The 18,903-nt window shown below is 38.3% G+C and overlaps 1 protein-coding gene across 2 annotated transcripts; it reads right to left on the bottom strand.

The window, feature by feature from the left end:
- Positions 1–16,612: 16,612 nt before the first annotated feature.
- Positions 16,613–18,837, bottom strand: LOC126591518 (transcription factor MYC2-like). 2 transcript variants are annotated; one of them, XM_050257221.1, is made up of 2 exons: positions 17,946–18,837; positions 16,613–17,623 (listed from the first exon to the last, which is right to left on the bottom strand). In XM_050257221.1, exons 1-2 carry the CDS (start codon positions 18,733–18,735, stop codon positions 16,866–16,868), a joined length of 1,548 nt encoding a protein of 515 aa, XP_050113178.1. In that variant the 5' UTR covers positions 18,736–18,837; the 3' UTR covers positions 16,613–16,865. The 2 variants fall into 2 exon arrangements, with proteins under 2 accessions (XP_050113178.1, XP_050113176.1); XM_050257219.1 differs by having other exon boundaries at positions 17,940–18,837.
- Positions 18,838–18,903: the final 66 nt, after the last annotated feature.

Raw genomic sequence — 18,903 nt, forward strand, 5'->3', positions numbered from 1 at the left:
GCATCCTCATCTCTGCTACACCCATTTTGTGTACGTGTTGATGCTTCATCACCCAACATTCTGTGCCATACAACATCGCTAGCCTTATTGCCGTCCTATAAAATTTTCCCTTGAGCTTCAGTGGCCTACGACGGTCACACAACACGCCGGATGCACTCTTACACTTCATCCATCCAGCTCGTATTCTATGGTTGAGATCTCCATCTAATTCTCCGTTCTCTTGCAAGATAGATCCTAGGTAGCGAAAACGATCGCTTTTTGTGATCTTCGCTAGATTGCTCCGGTCATTAGTGTGGATAAGTATATAAATGGATAGAGATAGGAAAGCAAACACAAGATGTACGTGGTTCACCCAGATTGGCTACGTCCACGGAATAGAAGAGTTCTCATTAATTGTGAAGGGTTTACACAAGTACATAGGTTCAAGCTCTCATTTAGTGAGTACAAGTGAATGATTTAGTACAAATGACATTAGGAAATATTGTGGGAGAATGATCTCGTAATCACGAAACTTCTAAGTATCGGAGTGTGGTGTCGTCTTGACTTGCCTTATCTGTCTCATAGGTAGATGTGGCATCTTCTCTGGAAGTACTCTTCCTCCATCCAGGGGTGGTATCTTTAACTGGTGGAGATGCACAAGGTAATGTATCAATTTCACTTGAAGCTTACTCGTAGTTTCAGGCTTGGTCAAGCGCGATACAAACCATGTAGTAGGAGTCCTCCAAGTCGCCGAGCTAGGGGGTCTGCTGAAAGAGGTGACAGACAAGGTAAGCAATCAGAGCTCCGACTGATTGTTCACCTTCTCCCCATCTTGCAGCAGCATGAAGGATAAAGAGAAGAAAAATGAGAAGAGATGATATGAGATACTTTTGCTTTTGAAGAAGTAACTTTCCACAGGCTTATTCTTGAACTGAGCTGGAGGGTTTTCTGGTTTCCTCCAGAGTATAAGGCCGACTGAAGAATTTGAGGGTCAAAACAAGTCCATCAAATCTAGAGTACGTTCCACCCTGCTGATATGGGATACTTTTGCTTTTGACAGAGTAATGAATGTATCGGCACGTGTGCTGTTACGCTTGTCTCCACATGCTTCCTTGTATCCTTCGCACTTGCCCTATCTGTTCCTCAAGCAGATGCGGAATCTTCCCTGGAAACATAAGATGTTGAAGATGAGTACTCGAGAGCAATGCCAGGTAAGTAATCAGGTAAGGGGTTCCAGGCAGTCAGTTCCTGGCTGGAAGCTTGATTCCAAGTGCTGACTGATTGCTCTCTTTCTCCTTGTCTTGCAGGTAAAAACAAGGTCAAAAGAAAAGACAGGGAAAAAGCATGATATGGGATACTCTTGCTTTTAACCCTGATGATATGAGATATTCTTGCTCTAGTATAGCTTGTTTGCAGAGGTATTATCGGGGGGAAAGAAAGCTGAATATTTCGAAAGGCTTCGTTGGGAGTGCCCTCTCCGATATGATGAAGGGTTGAGCATTTTTGCAGGTCTGCCTGTCCGTTGGGGATGGAGGTCGACATATATAGGAGTCTCCTTAACAACAAGTAGTAATGCTATTCCTTTACCCTGCTTGGTCATAGCACGGTAGTGGGAGCTGCCAGTTTCACATGTTTTAACTCTGTCAGAGCACTTTGAAAAAGTGGTCTGTGGTATCTGGCTCTCGAGATTCGGAGAACGATGCCTCTTCGATTTTTTAGAAAGCAATCATGCTGGGGGTATGACTCTCGAGATTCGGAGAGCAGTGTCTCTTCGATTTTTGAGGAAGTAATCATGTTGGGAGTCTGGCTCTCGAGATTCGGAGGGCGGTGCCTCTTCGATTTTGGAGCAAGCAATCTTGTTGGGAGTGTTGTCTCGAATGTGAGTAAAGGTTGGGCATGTTTGCTAGTCTACCTTGCCACGAAGCACAAAGGTTGACACACAGGGACTTTCCAATTATCCAGCAATGGTACTGTTCCTTTACCCTCTCTTCGATTTTGAGAAAGTAGTCATGTTGGGAGTCTGGCTCTCGAGATTCGAAGGACGGTGCCTCTTCGATTTTGGAGCAAGCAATCTTATTGGGAGTGTTTTCTCGAATGTGAGTAAAGGTTGGGCATGTTTGCTAGTCTACCTTGCCACGAAGCACAGATGTTGACACACAGGGACTTTCCAATTATCCAGCAGTGGTACTTTTCCTTTACCCTTGTGGGTAATAATATGGTAGCTAGACCTTCAAAATTTATGGGTCTAAACTTTGTTAGTGCTGTTTCTTTGCTATTCTTTTACCCTTCTTGGTCAGAGCGATGTAGTGGGAGCTGCAAGCTTCACGTGCTCAACTTTGGCAGAGAACTTTGGCAAAGTTATCTGTGGTACCCATGAGCTATTGTTGCGTGTGGGAAGTGGGTGATTGAACAGTAAGATTCATGTGTTTTCTACTTCCCCAGAAGTCTTTGACAGAATGCCCATAATTTTCGCAAAACTGAGTGTGCGTGTGACAGGTGCTGACAAGGCTGGAAAAGTAGGTGCCTCTTCGATTTCTGAGATCGGCCCTCGTGGTCTCTGGGGAGCCCAGCTTTTAAGAAAGCGAGCGCCTCTTCGATTTTTGAGATCGGCCTTCGTGGTCTTTGAGCAGCCCAACTTTTGAGAAAGCAAACGCCTCTTCGATTTCTGAGATCAACCCTCGTGATCTCTAAGCAGCCCAGCTTTTGAGAAAGCAAACGCCTCTTCGATTTCTGAGCAGGCGCCTCTTCGATTTCTGAAGCTTCGTCGAGTGCAGATTTTTATAGGGGCTGGCATTAAGTTCCAAAGCACACTTGAATCTCCACCAGTAGAAGCTTCATTCTTGCACTTCTAAGATCTTGATTTGTCCGACCTCTTCTCTCTTCAACACCTTTGAAAATGTCTGGCCCCTCCGACCGTCGTTTTGACTTGAACCTTGTTGAAGAGGCAGCCCCGCCTTCTCCAGACAACATATGGCGCCCATCCTTCGTCTCCCCTACTGGTCCTCTTACCGTTGGGGATTCCGTGATGAAGAATGATATGACCGCTGCGGTGGTGGCCAGGAACCTTCTCACTCCCAAAGATAACAGACTACTTTCCAAACGGTCTGATGAGTTAGCTGTTAAGGATTCGCTGGCTCTCAGTGTTCAGTGTGCAGGTTCTGTGTCTAATATGGCCCAACGCCTATTTGCTCGAACCCGCCAAGTTGAATCATTGGCGGCTGAAGTGATGAGTCTCAAACAGGAGATTAGAGGGCTCAAGCATGAGAATAAACAGTTGCACCGGCTCGCACATGACTATGCTACAAACATGAAGAGGAAGCTTGACCAGATGAAGGAAACTGATGGTCAGGTTTTACTTGATCATCAGAGATTTGTGGGTTTGTTCCAAAGGCATTTATTGCCTTCGTCTTCTGGGGCTGTACCGCGTAATGAAGCTCCAAATGATCAACCTCTGATGCCTCCTCCTTCTAGGGTTCTGTCTAGTACTGAGGCTCCAAATGATTCCCCTCCGGTGCCTTCTCTTTCTGGGGCTCTACCGACTGCTGAGACTTCTCCTAAGCAACCTTTGTGAAGGCTCCCTCTTGTGTGCTTATTTTGACTCATGTATATGTACATATTTGTAGCTTATCGGGGATATCAATAAATAAGCTTTCCTTCATTTCAACGTATTGTGTTAAATACACCAAAGCCTTCTTCGCTAAGTTCTTTGAATTTTCTTTTGTTAAAGCTTGTATGTTGAAGCTTTCTGAGTGGAGCATGTAGGTTGGGGTAGTGTTCCCTTAATTTCCCGAGTGAGGAAAACTTCTCGGTTGGAGACTTGGAAAATCCAAGTCACTGAGTGGGATCGGCTATATGAATCTTAGAACGCCATTGTGCTCGATCCTGTGTCATGTCCTTCGTTAGATCCAAGTACTCTAAGTCTTTTCTTAGAGTCTCTTCCAAAGTTTTCCTAGGTCTTCCTCTACCCCTTCGGCCCTGAACCTCTGTCCCATAGTCGCATCTTCTAATCGGAACGTCAGTAGGCCTTCTTTGCACATGTCCAAACCACCGTAACCAATTTTCTCTCATCTTTCCTTCAATTTCGGCTACTCCTACTTTACCCCGGATATCCTCATTCCTAATCTTATCCTTTCTCGTGTGCCCACACATCCAACGAAGCATCCTCATCTCCGCTACACCCATTTTGTGTACGTGTTGATGTTTCACCGCCCAACATTCTGTGCCATACAGCATCGCCGGCCTTATTGCCGTCCTATAAAATTTTCCCTTGAGCTTCAGTGGCATACGGCGGTCACACAACACACCGGATGCACTCTTCCACTTCATCCATCCAGCTTGTATTCTATGGTTGAGATCTCCATCTAATTCTCCGTTCTTTTGCAAGATAGATCCTAGGTAACGAAAACGGTCGCTCTTTGGTATTTCTTGATCTCCGATCCTCACCCCTAACTCGTTTTGGCCTCCATTTGCACTGAACTTGCACTCCATATATTCTGTCTTTGATCGGCTTAGGCGAAGACCTTTAGATTCCAACACTTCTCTCCAAAGGTTAAGCTTTGCATTTACCCCTTCCTGAGTTTCATCTATCAACACTATATCGTCTGCGAAAAGCATACACCAAGGAATATCATCTTGAATATGTCGTGTTAACTCATCCATTACCAACGCAAAAAGGTAAGGACTTAAGGATGAGCCTTGATGTAATCCTACAGTTATGGGAAAACTTTCGGTTTGTCCTTCATGAGTTCTTACGGCAGTCTTTGCTCCTTCATACATATCCTTTATAGCTTGGATATATGCTACTCGTACTCCTTTCTTCTCTAAAATCCTCCAAAGAATGTCTCTTGGGACCCTATCATACGCTTTTTCCAAATCTATAAAGACCATGTGTAAATCCTTTTTCCCATCTCTATATCTTTCCATCAATCTTCGTAAGAGATAGATTGCCTCCATGGTTGAGCGCCCTGGCATGAACCCGAATTGGTTGTCCGAAACCCGTGTCTCTTGCCTCAATCTATGCTCAATGACTCTCTCCCAGAGCTTCATTGTATGACTCATTAGCTTAATACCCCTATAGTTCATGCAATTTTGTACGTCGCCCTTATTCTTGTAGATAGGCACCAAAGTGCTCATTCGCCACTCATTTGGCATCTTCTTCGTTTTCAAAATCCTATTGAAAAGGTCAGTGAGCCATGTTATACCTGTCTCTCCCAAAAGTTTCCACACTTCGATTGGTATATCGTCTGGGCCTATTGCTTTTTTATGCTTCATCTTCTTCAAAGCTACAACCACTTCTTCCTTCCGGATTCGACGATAAAAAGAGTAGTTTCTACACTCTTCTGAGTTACTCAACTCCCCTAAAGAAGCACTCATTTCATGTCCTTCATTGAAAAGATTATGAAAATAACCTCTCCATCTGTCTTTAACCGCGTTCTCTGTAGCAAGAACATTTCCATCCTCATCCTTGATGCACCTCACTTGGTTTAGGTCCCTTGTCTTCTTTTCCCTTGCTCTAGATAGTTTATAGATATCCAACTCTCCTTCTTTGGTATCTAGTCGTTTATACATATCGTCGTAAGCCGCTAACTTAGCTTCTCTGACAGCTTTCTTCGCCTCTTGCTTCGCTTTTCTATACCTTTCACCATTTTCATCAGTCTTCTCCTTGTATAAGGCTTTACAACATTCCTTCTTAGCCTTCACCTTTGTTTGTACCTCCTCATTCCACCACCAAGATTCCTTTTGGTGTGGGGCAAAGCCCTTGGACTCTCCTAATACCTCTTTTGCTATTTTTCGGATACAACTAGCCATGGAATCCCACATTTGGCTAGCTTCCCCCTCTCTATCCCACACACATTGGGTGATTACCTTCTCTTTGAAAATGGCTTGTTTTTCTTCTTTTAGATTCCACCATCTAGTCCTTGGGCACTTCCAAGTCTTGTTCTTTTGTCTTACTCTTTTGATATGTACATCCATCACCAACAAGCGATGTTGATTAGCCACGCTCTCTCCTGGTATAACTTTGCAATCCTTACAAGTTATACGATCCCCTTTCCTCATTAGAAGAAAATCTATTTGTGTTTTTGACGACCCACTCTTGTAGGTGATCACATGTTCTTCTCTCTTCTTAAAGAAGGTGTTGGCTAAGAAGAGATCATATGCCATTGCAAAATCCAAGATAGCTTCCCCATCCTCGTTTCTCTCCCCAAAACCATGGCCACCATGAAAACCTCCATAGTTGCCTGTCTCCCTGCCCACGTGTCCATTTAAATCTCCTCCTATAAATAACTTCTCCGTCTGAGCAATTCCTTGCACCAAGTCTCCAAGATCTTCCCAAAATTTCTCCTTCGAACTCGTATCCAACCCTACTTGAGGTGCGTACGCACTAATCACATTGATAAGTTCTTGTCCTATTACAATCTTGATTGCCATGATTCTATCTCCTACCCTCTTGACATCTACAACATCTTGTACCAAGATCTTGTCCACGATGATGCCAACACCGTTTCTCGTTCTATTTGTGCCCGAATACCAAAGTTTAAACCCTGAGTTTTCTAGATCCTTTGCCTTACTACCAACCCACTTAGTTTCTTGTAGGCACATAATATTTATCCTTCTCCTCACCATAACTTCCACTACTTCCATAGATTTTCCCGTTAAGGTTCCTATATTCCACGTTCCTAAACGCATTTTGCTCTCTTGAACTCTACCCTTCTGTCCTAGCTTCTTCACCCTCCCCCGTCTAATAGGATCAAAGTACTTCTTTTGTGTGTCCCGGGTAAAGTTGATAGGAGCATATGCTCCCAAACAACTTTGAGTGGAGTCGTTCGAAAAGAAGTTTCTATGGCCCCCTTGCTCATTTAACACTGCATCCGGGTGCCGATGGAGATACAGCGACCCTTGCTCACTTATCACTGTGCTCAGGCCACACAGCGCGCCACTTACGGGTGACGCCCTAGCTTTAGCGCGATTTTGTTCTGGATTCATTTTCATAAGGATTCGACGTGATCATGGAGTGCCGGCTGTCGACTACCTGACGCCCTCCCCCTCCTCCTTTATCCGGGCTTGGGACCGGCCATGTAAGACATAGGCGGAGTTTTCGTATAGTTTGATATTAAAAAAAAAAAAAAAAAAAAAAAAAAAGAATATTGCTGAAGCTTTGTCATGCCTCGCCACTCCGCTGCTTGAATCGATTCCGCGGCTATCCATTTAACTCGTTGTCCGCACCACCACCCGTTGAATCCGCTGCTTCCCTTGTCGTACCTGCATCCCCGCCGCCGCTGCACTAGGACCGACCCACCAAGTCTTCTGTCTCGATCAAATCCCGATGACATCGCACCCCTCGCAGCCCCGCAAGCCAAAACTCGTCGCCATACCCATCTACTTGTATCCGAACTTGCACCACCATCTGATTGCTTCGCTACTTAAACCCAGAAATCCGTCGTCGCACCCATTGCATCGTCGCCATGCCACCAAGTCCCGCCTGCAACCCTGCCGTCTCACCACTACCTGCTATAAACCCACGTCGCTCGCCTACTTGCGCGCAGCGCAGACCGGACCTGATAAACCCACCTTGCTTGCTACTTGTTGTCTGACCGAAACCAAATCGCACCATAATTTGTCACTGTTCTTGATCATTGTGTTACGATGGCCAGAAAAAAGGAAGAAAAAAAATAGAAAAAGAAAACATAAGAAGAGAGAAAAAAAAAGGGTATGAAGCCCACTATCCTATTATGATTTGTTAATTGAAGCTCTGTTAGCCTGGTTTGTTTGGGGCTCACACGGTTGATGTAAGAATGGTTATTACTGAGCTTGGAAATCTCCTGGTTGCCCACCATGATGACGATGACTTGAGTGCTTGAATTAATGATCATTCGAGTGGCATTGTGTACTTGGTTATTATTTGGATCTTCAACTGGAATCTGCTTGCTACTTGTTTGCTCGGATTGTTCGTTTGCTCACTTGATTGCCTGCTTGCCTTGTCGTGTCTGCCTAACGGAGCTTGCATCCGCATCTGCTTGTTTACAAACTCACGACGTGTATTGCCATGAGTTTGACAGTTTGACGAGGGTGTTGGAAAATAGTTATTTATTTAGTGTTTAGATTTGGGCTTAGCCCATTAGAATTAGGTTTTCATTTTCTTATTAGGGACTATGATTAGTTTATTATAAATAGAGAACTTTGTTATTCAGAGATAATAAGTCAATCAAGATGTAGTATCTTCGGTTCATGTAGTCTTCTTAGCAATTCCATTTAATAAAGTTTTATATTCAGTTAGTTAGTTGTTTGTTACGTACTCTGATATTTAACTACACCAAGTAGGGGTGGGCACGGTTTGGTTTGGTGCGGTTTTGAGTGAAACCAAAACCAAAACCGCAAGTTTTTGCGGTTTGGTTTGGTGCGGTTTTGAAGCTAAAACCGAAATGAAACAAAACCATTTGGTGCGGTTTGGTTTGGTTTCAAACGGTTTTGGTTTGGTTTCGTTGTATGAAAAAACTATTATAGTTACCTAATTGATGACAACAAAATTCACATCCACAAGAACCACAACAAAATAATTCAACTTGAGGCAACTAAGAGCACATCAAATCCGATGCCAGTACCGCAAACCCAAACATAAAAAAATTCTAATAACTTTGGTTTTGGTAGAACCTACAAATCAAACTATGTGAAATTTTTTTAATAACAAAAGGTGGTAGATGTGTTTTAGTAAAGTGGCAAACACACAGAAAGTGTAACATAAAGAAAGTCCCAGTAACTACAATTCTGGGTGATCACAACCAATACAAGTGCAGTTTGAAGAGCACTGCTTGGCCTATGTTGTATTGTTTGATAACTTTTTAATTTTTTTTTTATCGTATGGGTAGATGTATCCACAAGGAAGGATGTCTCACCACTTCTAGTGATGCGCGAAGGTGATTATCTAGCTGTGAAAGGACCTAAGGTAATCTTTTCCTATCAATTAAGAGTCCATATCAACCAAAAAGGAACAAGGAAGACAAAGCTACAGAACCAAAAAAAAAAAAAAAGCATTAAAACCCATTCGTTCAACAACATTTTCAATCTTCCATGTCACCCCGGGATAATCAGGATGCAGTTTGAGCCTTTTAGGACCAAGGTTAAAGACTCTAGGTAAAAATACAAAATTTTCTACGAAATTTTGAATCATTGACGTACCTCCCTACAATATGCAAATATCATATATGCTTTCAATTGACATTCTAATGTTCTTGAACGAAGAAAAATCAAAGACTAACCAACGAAAAACCAAATCCCCTTTTGATTCAAAACCCAACCCTAAACCTAACCCTAAAATTAATCTCAAATCTATAAGTAAATTTAACTAAAACAAGTTATAAATCATAGTTCTTACCATATTAGAACTCTGAAATTTAGAAGCTAGAAGCTGGAGAGCCTGGAATGAAGAGGGAATGAGGCCGAAGGGGAGAGAGAGACAGCGCCTGGAGACTAGAACTGGAAGAGTGCACGGATGAATAAAAACTTGAGAAAGAGAAGTCTTTACTCTTTAGTCTTGGTTAGTCCACGGGACTAGAAGAAAGAAAATAAAAGGTTAAGTTATGTGGCCATGTTATGATGTGGTTGAGTCCATACTAAATGTATGGACTCAATGAAAAGAACCAATTAAAATTTAACATTTAATAAAGGTATGCGGTTTCGGTTTCGGTTCGGTTTCGGAGGGCCGAAACCGAAACCAAACCGTTTTCCCCCTATTCGGTTCGGTTTCAAACCGAAACCGTTTTGAAACCGCAAAACCAAACCGTTCGGTTTGGTTTGGTTTGGTTCGGGTTTCGGTTGCGGTTTTCGGTTTCAAGTGCCCACCCCTAACACCAAGTTCACTTGTTAATTTAGTTCTATTTTCAGAATCTGGCATGGATCATCCCCATCTTCATCGACGAGTTGCATTCACCATAGGACTATCGTCGCCACTACTTTCCCATGTTTCGACCTTCCTCCAACAAATGCACCAAACCAAACCGAACCCACCAACCAAAACCACACATCCACCAAAAAACAACCGAACAACCGTTTGAGCCCATTTCCTGCCCTGTGCTGAACAATTGGGTTCTACCGGCATAGGAACCACTGGCGGCGGTTTGTTCATCGTATTCTCATTGCGCAATTCCGTCGATTTAAAACTCCATGTGTAGAACTTGTGCAGAGCTTAAAAGCCCTTGTCGTGGCAAATAACCAAACGACAACATTACTTTGCAAGTACTCACGCAAATCAACCGTGTAATGAAAAAAATATTACTAAACTGTAGTAATAAGTGACAAAATACTCAAATATAACTCCATTTTCTCATTTACAATTCCCATAAATACATTAAATACAAAGATGAGTACTATAAGAATATGTACTATGTAGAGAGAGCCATGCATATGGATATGGAATCGTTTTTATCTTGATATAGGTGAAGCCATACAACTCCCGTAATTTTAAAAGTTCAAATTAATCTAGAATCCAGAAATTTCAAATTTGACATGAACTTATGAAATTCCGGAATTGGATTTGATATTAAATTTCAAAAAAAAATTAGACTGGAATTGCAAAAATCGTTCTGGAACAGATAAAAGTCCACATATATTGGATACTATCTTAGATATTAGGTAAATATCTATTGACAACAAACTTGTGTCTCTTATATTTACAAAAGAGATAGAAGAGAGATCGTGATTCTATTGACAAATATAATAGGACATTTTTATATCTGTCTCCTATGAACAGTCTTTATAAATGATTTTTTATGTTTTTATCTTGTTGTAGTGGTATTTTCGGTTCTATCCGGCTCAAAATCAGGCATAGTCCTAATAACCCAACTTGTATGCTGTTTTAACAACAATTGTTAGGTTCAGTTTTATTAATGGCTTTGTTAGATTGGGTCTCAAAGGCTATATACAAAAGGATAATACTTAGTAGGCCTGGCAATTCCTGACACGACCCGATAACCCGACACGAAATTAACAGGTGTTCGGGTCGACATAATAATGAATCGGGTCGTTATCGAGTAACCTAATAAGCACCGGTTAAGATAACGGGTTGGTTCAGGTATAAACATGAGTAACACGATACACGATAAGCAAAATATTAATTTTATAATTTTATAACCCTAAAAAAATACTATAATAATTATATATATTAATTTAACAATTTTATACCCCTAAAAACTATAATAATTATGTATATATATATATATATATATAATTAAATATTAAAAATTGGTGACCATTGGATCCGCTTAAATATACATACCATTCAATTTCTTAAGTGTTATACGTACAAAATAAATAAATTTAAATCTACTTAATAAATAAATAAATAAATATATATATATATACACACACACACCATTGAACTTGATGGGATACGAATTCTACAAAACTAATTTCAACAATCCAACCGTCAAACTAGTTTGTATATGCTTCGACATCGCATTAGCAAAAAATCGCACAAAACAAGCATTCAAAGATCAAGTAACGGGACAAAACTTTTCGACGGTTATCAATGAAGAATCATGATATAACGGTTATTTTAACTATGATTTTGATGATTTTTTACAGCTACACTCCTTGACCCTATATGAATACAATGAATGAAATTGATCTTTAATTTAAAATATTTACACTAGTGGATACCACAAAATCTTATGTTATACTTAATGAAAGTATGAATAAACTCTTAAGTGTTAGTGAATCTATTGTTTTGATGAGATACGCATTCTACGAAACTAGTTTCAATGATCCAACTATCAAACATGTTTGTATATAATTTGAGATCCCATACGCCAAAAATTGTAAAAAACAAACATTCAGAGATCAAGTAACGGGACAAAACTTTTTGACGGTTATCAACGAAAAATCATGATTTAACGGTTATTTTAACTCCGATTTTGATGATTTTTTACAGTTACACTCCTTGACCCTATATGAATACAATGAATAAATTCGATCTTCAATTTAAAATATTTACACTAGTGGATACCACAAAATCTTATGTTATACTTAATGAAAGTATAAATAAACTCTAATTGTTAGTGAATCTATTATTTTGATGGGATACGTATTTTACAAAACTAATTTCAACGATCCAACTATGTCAAACTGTTTGTATATGCTTCAAGATTGCATACGTCAAAAATTGCAAAAAACAAATATTCAGAGATCAAGTAACGGGACAATATGAATACAATGAACAAATTTGATCTTCAATTTAAAATATTTATACTAGTGGATACTACAAAATCTTATGTTATACTTAATGAAAGTATGAATAAACTCTTAAGTGTTAGTGAATCTATCGTTTTGATGAGATATGCATTCTACAAAACTAATTTCAACGATCCAACCGTCAAACTTGTTTGTATATGCTTCAAGATCTCAGACGCCAAAAATCGCAAAAAAAAAACATTCAGAGATCAAGTAACAGGACAAAACTTTTCGACGGTTATCAACAAAAAATCACGATTTAACGGTTATTTTAACTCTGATTTTGATGATTTTTTACAGCTACACTCCTTGACCCTATACAAATACAATGAATGAACTCGATTTTCAATTTAAAATATTTACACTAGTGGATACCACAAAATCTTATGTTATACTTAATGAAAGTATGAATAAACTCTTAAGTGTTAGTGAATCTATTGTTTTGATGAGACACGCATTCTACGAAACTAGTTTCAACGATCCAACCATCAAACATATTTGTATATACTTCGAGATCGCATACGCCAAAAATCGCAAAAAACAAACATTCAGGGGGCATTTGTTGAGCTGGACTATCTCGGACTGGACTAGCTTCAAGGACTAAGCTGGACTAGATTAGACTAGACTAAGCTGGACTAATTTAGTGAAGCGTTTGGTGCAGTGTTGGACTAAGAAGCTGGATAATAACAAATTCTAATATTATATTATTTAATATATAAATTATTAATATTTTATTATGATCTAGGTGACCGGAGATGACGAGGAGTCTATCAGGAGTGGTTGTTGAGCATGACGAGGACAAGAGAGGATAGTCTTAGCTAGTCCCATGGTTATTGGGGAGTCTCGCTAAGACTTCTTAGTGAAGGGTTTTGTCCATGCTAGTCCCCTTTAGTCTTATTAATGTTAGTCCCAGCATGGAACAAACACGATATTGGACTAACAGCTAGTCTAGTCCAGTCCAATCCCACTTAGTGAGGGCAAACAAACGCCCCCTCAGAGATCAAGTAACATGACAAAACTTTTTGATGGTTATCAATGAAAAATTACGATTTAACGGTTATTTTAACTTCGATTTTGATGATTTTTTACAGCTACACTCCTTGACCCTATATGAATACAATGAATGAACTTGATCTTCAATTTAAAATATTTACACTAGTGGATACCACAAAATCTTATGTTATACTTAATGAAAGTATGAATAGACTCTTAAGTGTTAGTGAATCTATTGTTTTGATGAGATACACATTCTACGAAACTAATTTCAATGATCCAACCATCAAACTTGTTTGTATATACTTCGAGATCGCATACGCTAAAAATCGTAAAAAAAAAAAAAAACATTCAGAGATCAAGTAATGGGAGAAAACTTTTCGACAGTTTTCAACGAAAAATCACGATTTAACGGTTATTTTAACTCTGATTTTGATGATTTTTTTGCAGCTACACTCCTTGACCCTATATGAATACAATGAATGAACTCGATCTTCAATTTAAAATATTTACACTAGTGAATACCACAAAATTTTATGTTATACTTAATGAAAGTATGAATAAACTCTTAAGTGTTGGTGAATGTATTGTTTTGATGGGATACGTATTCTTCGAAACTAATTTCAATTATCCAACCGTCAAACATGTTTGTATATACTTCGAGATCGCATAAGCCCAAAATTGTAAAAAAACAAACATTCAGAGATCAAGTAACGGGATAAAACTTTTCGACGGTTATCAACGAAAAATCACGATTTAACGGTTATTTCAACTCCAATTTTGATGATATTTTTACAGCTACACTCCTTGACCCTATATGAATACAATGAATGAATTCAATCTTCAATTTAAAATATTTACACTAGCGGACACCATAAAATCTTATGTTATACTTAATGAAAGTATAAATAAACTTTAAGTGTTAGCGAATCTATCGTTTTGATGGGATACGCATTGTACGGAACTAATTTCAAAGATCCAACTGTCAAACTTGTTTGTATATACTTCAGGATCGCATATGCCAAAAATCGCAAAAAACAAACATTCAAAGATCAAGTAACGGGACAAAACTTTTTGACGGTTATCAACAAAAAATCAAGATTTAACGATTATTTTAACTCCGATTTTGATGATTTTTTTACAGCTACACTCCTTGACCCTATATGAATACAATGAATGAATTCAATCTTCAATTTAAAATATTTACACTAGTGGATACCAGAAAATCTTATGTCATGATGATTGATGAAAATTGACGATTTTGTAAAAGGAATAACATGCAAGCTTTGAGTTCCATTGGCAAGATTTAAACTTTTGAGAAAGGTTTCACAACCTTGAAAACAAAAACTCTTTCATTTTGCATATCCTTGCACATTTAATATTTTGTAATAGACTAGTTGTGTATGGATGTTTGTTTATTAGGCTCTTATTTTCGAGTTTAGATGTAGTAGTTAAACGACAAATGTGTTTTAATGTTTTGAAGTAATATTTATGTGGCAATGTGTGGTATGTGCAAATTTAAAGGAAAAAAATATTTTTCTTAACAGGTCATAACGGATGTGACACGACATGACTCGTTACAATAACAGGTGTTACACGAAAACGACATGAACATGACAAACATGACCCGTTTGCCAGGCGCAATACTTAGTACTCACTAAGGGGCTCACTTATTGATTTGGCTTAATATTAAATAATACTACGTGTTCCTTAATTTTTAAAACTTAAGAAAAATGAATAATATGTCAATTATTTTTAACAATAAAACATATTTTAAAATATTCATGGACAAAATAAAAAGATGAGTACCCAAATATTATCCTATACAAAATGAATAGGACAAACACCTTGCGCATAGCATCTAGAGTTAGTAAATTTTATCTTTAAAAAAAGTCTCATTTTATCTAGAGAGTTACTAAACACTAAACTTAGGTGGCACTTATTTACTCAGCCATACTTCATTAAAATAGATACGTTTTTAGGTAATAATATTTTAAAATGAAAACTAAAAGTAAAAAAGTTGATTGAAATGAATTAAATTTTTTCAAGTACTACAAAGTGTCATATAAAATACTAGTAACTGTTATTAGTACTCTAAAAATTTTATTTTACACTTCTTACAAGTGCATTTTTCTTTCTAATTATAAAAAAGTTTAGAATGACAAATGAGATTTTAGAATGCTAATAACAATTTTCAAATAATAAATATGAACACTTTTGAAGATGACATTTACTTCTGTGTTTTAAAAAATGATAAAATTTACCACTTTCTTAGAGATTTTTAGGTGCTGACTTGTTTATGGGTACAAATCATAACACGTTTAAATCCTATTACAATATGATAATTATTGAACTACAAAGGCTACAATACAAATCACTTTCTCACTCGTTTCATATCATAGTACATAATTGAGAATAAAAAATAAAAAAGGAATTGTTATTGACACTTCAAAAATCTCATTTTACATTCCAAATTTTCTATAATTAGAAAGAAAAATATATTTACAAAAAATGTAGAATGAAATTTTTAGAATGCTAATAATAGTTCTAAAAAATTAAAAAGAACAATAAAAAGGCAAGTCTCCTCATCATATGAAGAGTTAAGGTACATTTAAAATAAATAAATAAAAATCTATTAAAATCCAGCACTACTATAATGTTTCTTTCATTATTGCTCAATTTAGGTCTTGGTTCGAAACTCGTGGTTGGTGTGGAAGCTAAACTTGTGGTCAAGGGGAGACTAAAATGCATGTGTGAGTCTTTTCGGCCCTAAAAAAATATGAATAACCGTGGCTTGCCACTAATTGTCCCATTTTTTAAAAGAAAAAAATATTTATTTCATAACTCGTCGGATTACTCAATAATACAAAAAATGAATAGTTATAATTAAATTAAGAAAATACTATTGTTTTTTACTTGTTAATTTAATAGATATAAAATCAGACTACCAAATATTCGGGACAAGACTTACCCAGAAACTATAAACTTACAACTGACTTTTGATTGGACCTCTGGTGTTCCCCTTCCTAGCGGCAGTATTTATCATAATTTATTACAATAGATAAATTTTAGATAATAAGATTTTAAGATGAAAACTAAAAGTAAAAAAGTTGATTGAAATGAAATAATTTTTTTAAGTACTACAAAAGTGTCACATAAAATACTAAATATGAACACTTTTGAAGATGACATTTGCACTGTGTTTTAAAAAATGATAAATTTACCAACTCTCTTACAGATATTTAGGTGCTGACTTGTTTATGGGCACAAATCATTATAACAAGTTAAATCCTATGTACCATATACCAATTAGTGACCTACAAAGGCCACAATACAAATCACTCTCTCACTCGTTTCAGATTATAGGACATTATTGAGATAAAAATTTGAAAAGAACAGTTAAAAAGGCAAAGGATGATTTTCTGCATAATACGAACTACTCAATAATACATTAATTCAATGGTCATAATTAGAATGAGAAAATATTATTTTTACTTATTTATCAACTTATTAAATATAAAACCGAACTACTTAATAGTCTGGGCTAGACCTACCAAAAACTAAACTTATACCTAACGTTTGATCGGACCTCCCGTGTCCCTCTTCCCAAGGGACAACGTACACCTGACTTCGAGGTACAACAAGCACTACTCAATGAAAAATCATTGTCCTTATAAAAATCTTTTTATAATACCATTTCTCAATGCCTCCTCACTAGTGAACCCATAAGGCAGTCTTGCCACAACATCTTGAATCATTAACTCTTTCACGCTCGATATGCTTGCATGGTAAACTTGTAACCCTAGGCATTTGAGTGCACTCATCAACTTAGCATATGGGTAGTCTTGATCCGGACTCTGAACACGTATCATGGCTTCTGACCCCATAATCTTCACATCCACATCCACTTCCACAACTGCAGCAGCAGCTGCCCTATTACTATTACTAATAGTGTTATTATTATTATTAGCATTATTATTAGAATAATGATGCTGGTCAACTATGGAGCTGGTGCTTTGGCTGGAGTGATGATCAAGATTGTTACTTGCATTATTGCCCGCTTTAGGTTTTTGTGCTTGTTCTTGGACTTTGGCCTCCAACTCCTCAACTTTTGATTTGAGTTGATTGATGTACGCCACGGCATCGGCAAGCAAAGAGGACCTGTCCATTTTGGACACATTGGGAACAACTGACCGGAGGACACAGAATCTGTCGTTGAGTTTCTCCCTCCTTTGTTTCTCGGCCTCAACATGGTTTGACAATTGTGATTCTCTACTTGCAGCTCCATTGTTTGATGATCTTCCTCGCTTTTTTGATCGAGTCATGTTCTCAGTATTCTCGGAGGTGAAATTGCCAATGGAGTTGGAAGGTGATTCTAGCGATGACCCTCCTACATTGATAGGTGCAGCTTCTTTTATTCCACCTTGATCTGGAAAATAAGAAGTATTGAACATCGATGTTAAATTTGGTGTATTACACGTAGGTGAAAGCAGTGTAATTTACTGATGGACCTATGCAACTAATATGTACTTGGTAAGTGACCAAAAGCGAAAGTAAAATGCTTGGTATTAGGTGTTAATCATTGACCATGCCATTTCGGAGCTTGATCACTATATCACTATTTGGTAATATCGACAAATAACCAACCAAGTTCGAAAATTATACAAATTAGGTACCATACTTTGGTATTTGGTAAGTACGAAAAAACGAATTGCTCTCGAATTTAACATAGTTTTGGTGTATACCTTTACCTTGTCGGGTCAGTTCATTTTGATCTGCTGAGAACAGTTCATTTTCCAGGATAGGAACAAGTATATTGCCTTCACGACTGGTCTGCTGCTTTGAGAGCCTGCTGTTGTTGTTGTTATTGCCGTCTGATCCGAACAGTGACTTTGATAAGTGTACTAGACCGTAATCTTCTTTGATCACATCCAAAGAGGCCAGTTCAACCACCCCACAAGGAGTTGCAATGCAAACCAAAGTTTGGATTCCATGCATTCTTGCCTCTTTCACTCTCTCACACTCGTAAAACTGAAATTCATGGTCACCTGCAAGCCAAACAAACCCACCAGAACCAAATGCCCTGCCGAAAATATTGTTACTATTATTACCGTGGCTTGCTGAGAATGACTGGGTTAAAGAAACGGTGTAAAAGTAAAACAACTCGGAGTCAGTGACATCTCCATGATCCACCAGCCTCATGTCCAAATCCATTACGTCATCATGCAAAAGAGCTTCAACTTCCCGGTTAATCACCTTCTTCCCCTCCACATTGTTGAACCCAAATTTGGGTTGGTAACTGCTGGTCAATTGATTGCTTCTTTTTGATGCCAAGTGGTCGTGGGTGTTCTGAAAATGTCCGCCAGCCCACGACAGGGAAACTTGGTCACTACTGTCTTTGGAGGCTCGCCAGAAAATGGAATACACCCACCACTCAGGCACGTTCTGAACTATGAACTGTAGGCGCTGTTGAAATGTGGTTTCTTGGCAGAAATCGGGTGGACAGCACGAGGATAAGATTTCTTCCATAGTATTTGCCATAGTTTGGGTTGCTAAAGAAGGGGACTTTATGTAACAAGAGAGAGGAGGGTGAGAAGCAGAACAGTAGAAAAAGAGAGTTAAGAAACTAAGAGATCGAGGCTCTCATTGAGACCATCTCCAACCCTGGGCTAAAAGCTAAATTACCCCCCAAATTACCCCCCCAAACAC

This window comes from Malus sylvestris, chromosome 11 (genome assembly GCF_916048215.2).
Source record: "Malus sylvestris chromosome 11, drMalSylv7.2, whole genome shotgun sequence".
NCBI classification, from domain to species: domain Eukaryota; kingdom Viridiplantae; phylum Streptophyta; class Magnoliopsida; order Rosales; family Rosaceae; genus Malus; species Malus sylvestris.

What these genes read in the sequence shown, in the direction of transcription:
- LOC126591518 (XM_050257219.1), bottom strand. Translation starts at nt 18,735, where the DNA reads ATGGCAAATACTATGGAAGAAATCTTATCCTCGTGCTGTCCACCCGAT. An exon ending in ACTGACCCGACAAGGTAAAG is followed by an intron (nt 17,624 to 17,939) that starts GTATACACCAAA and finishes CTTATTTTCCAG; the next exon opens with ATCAAGGTGGAATAAAAGAA.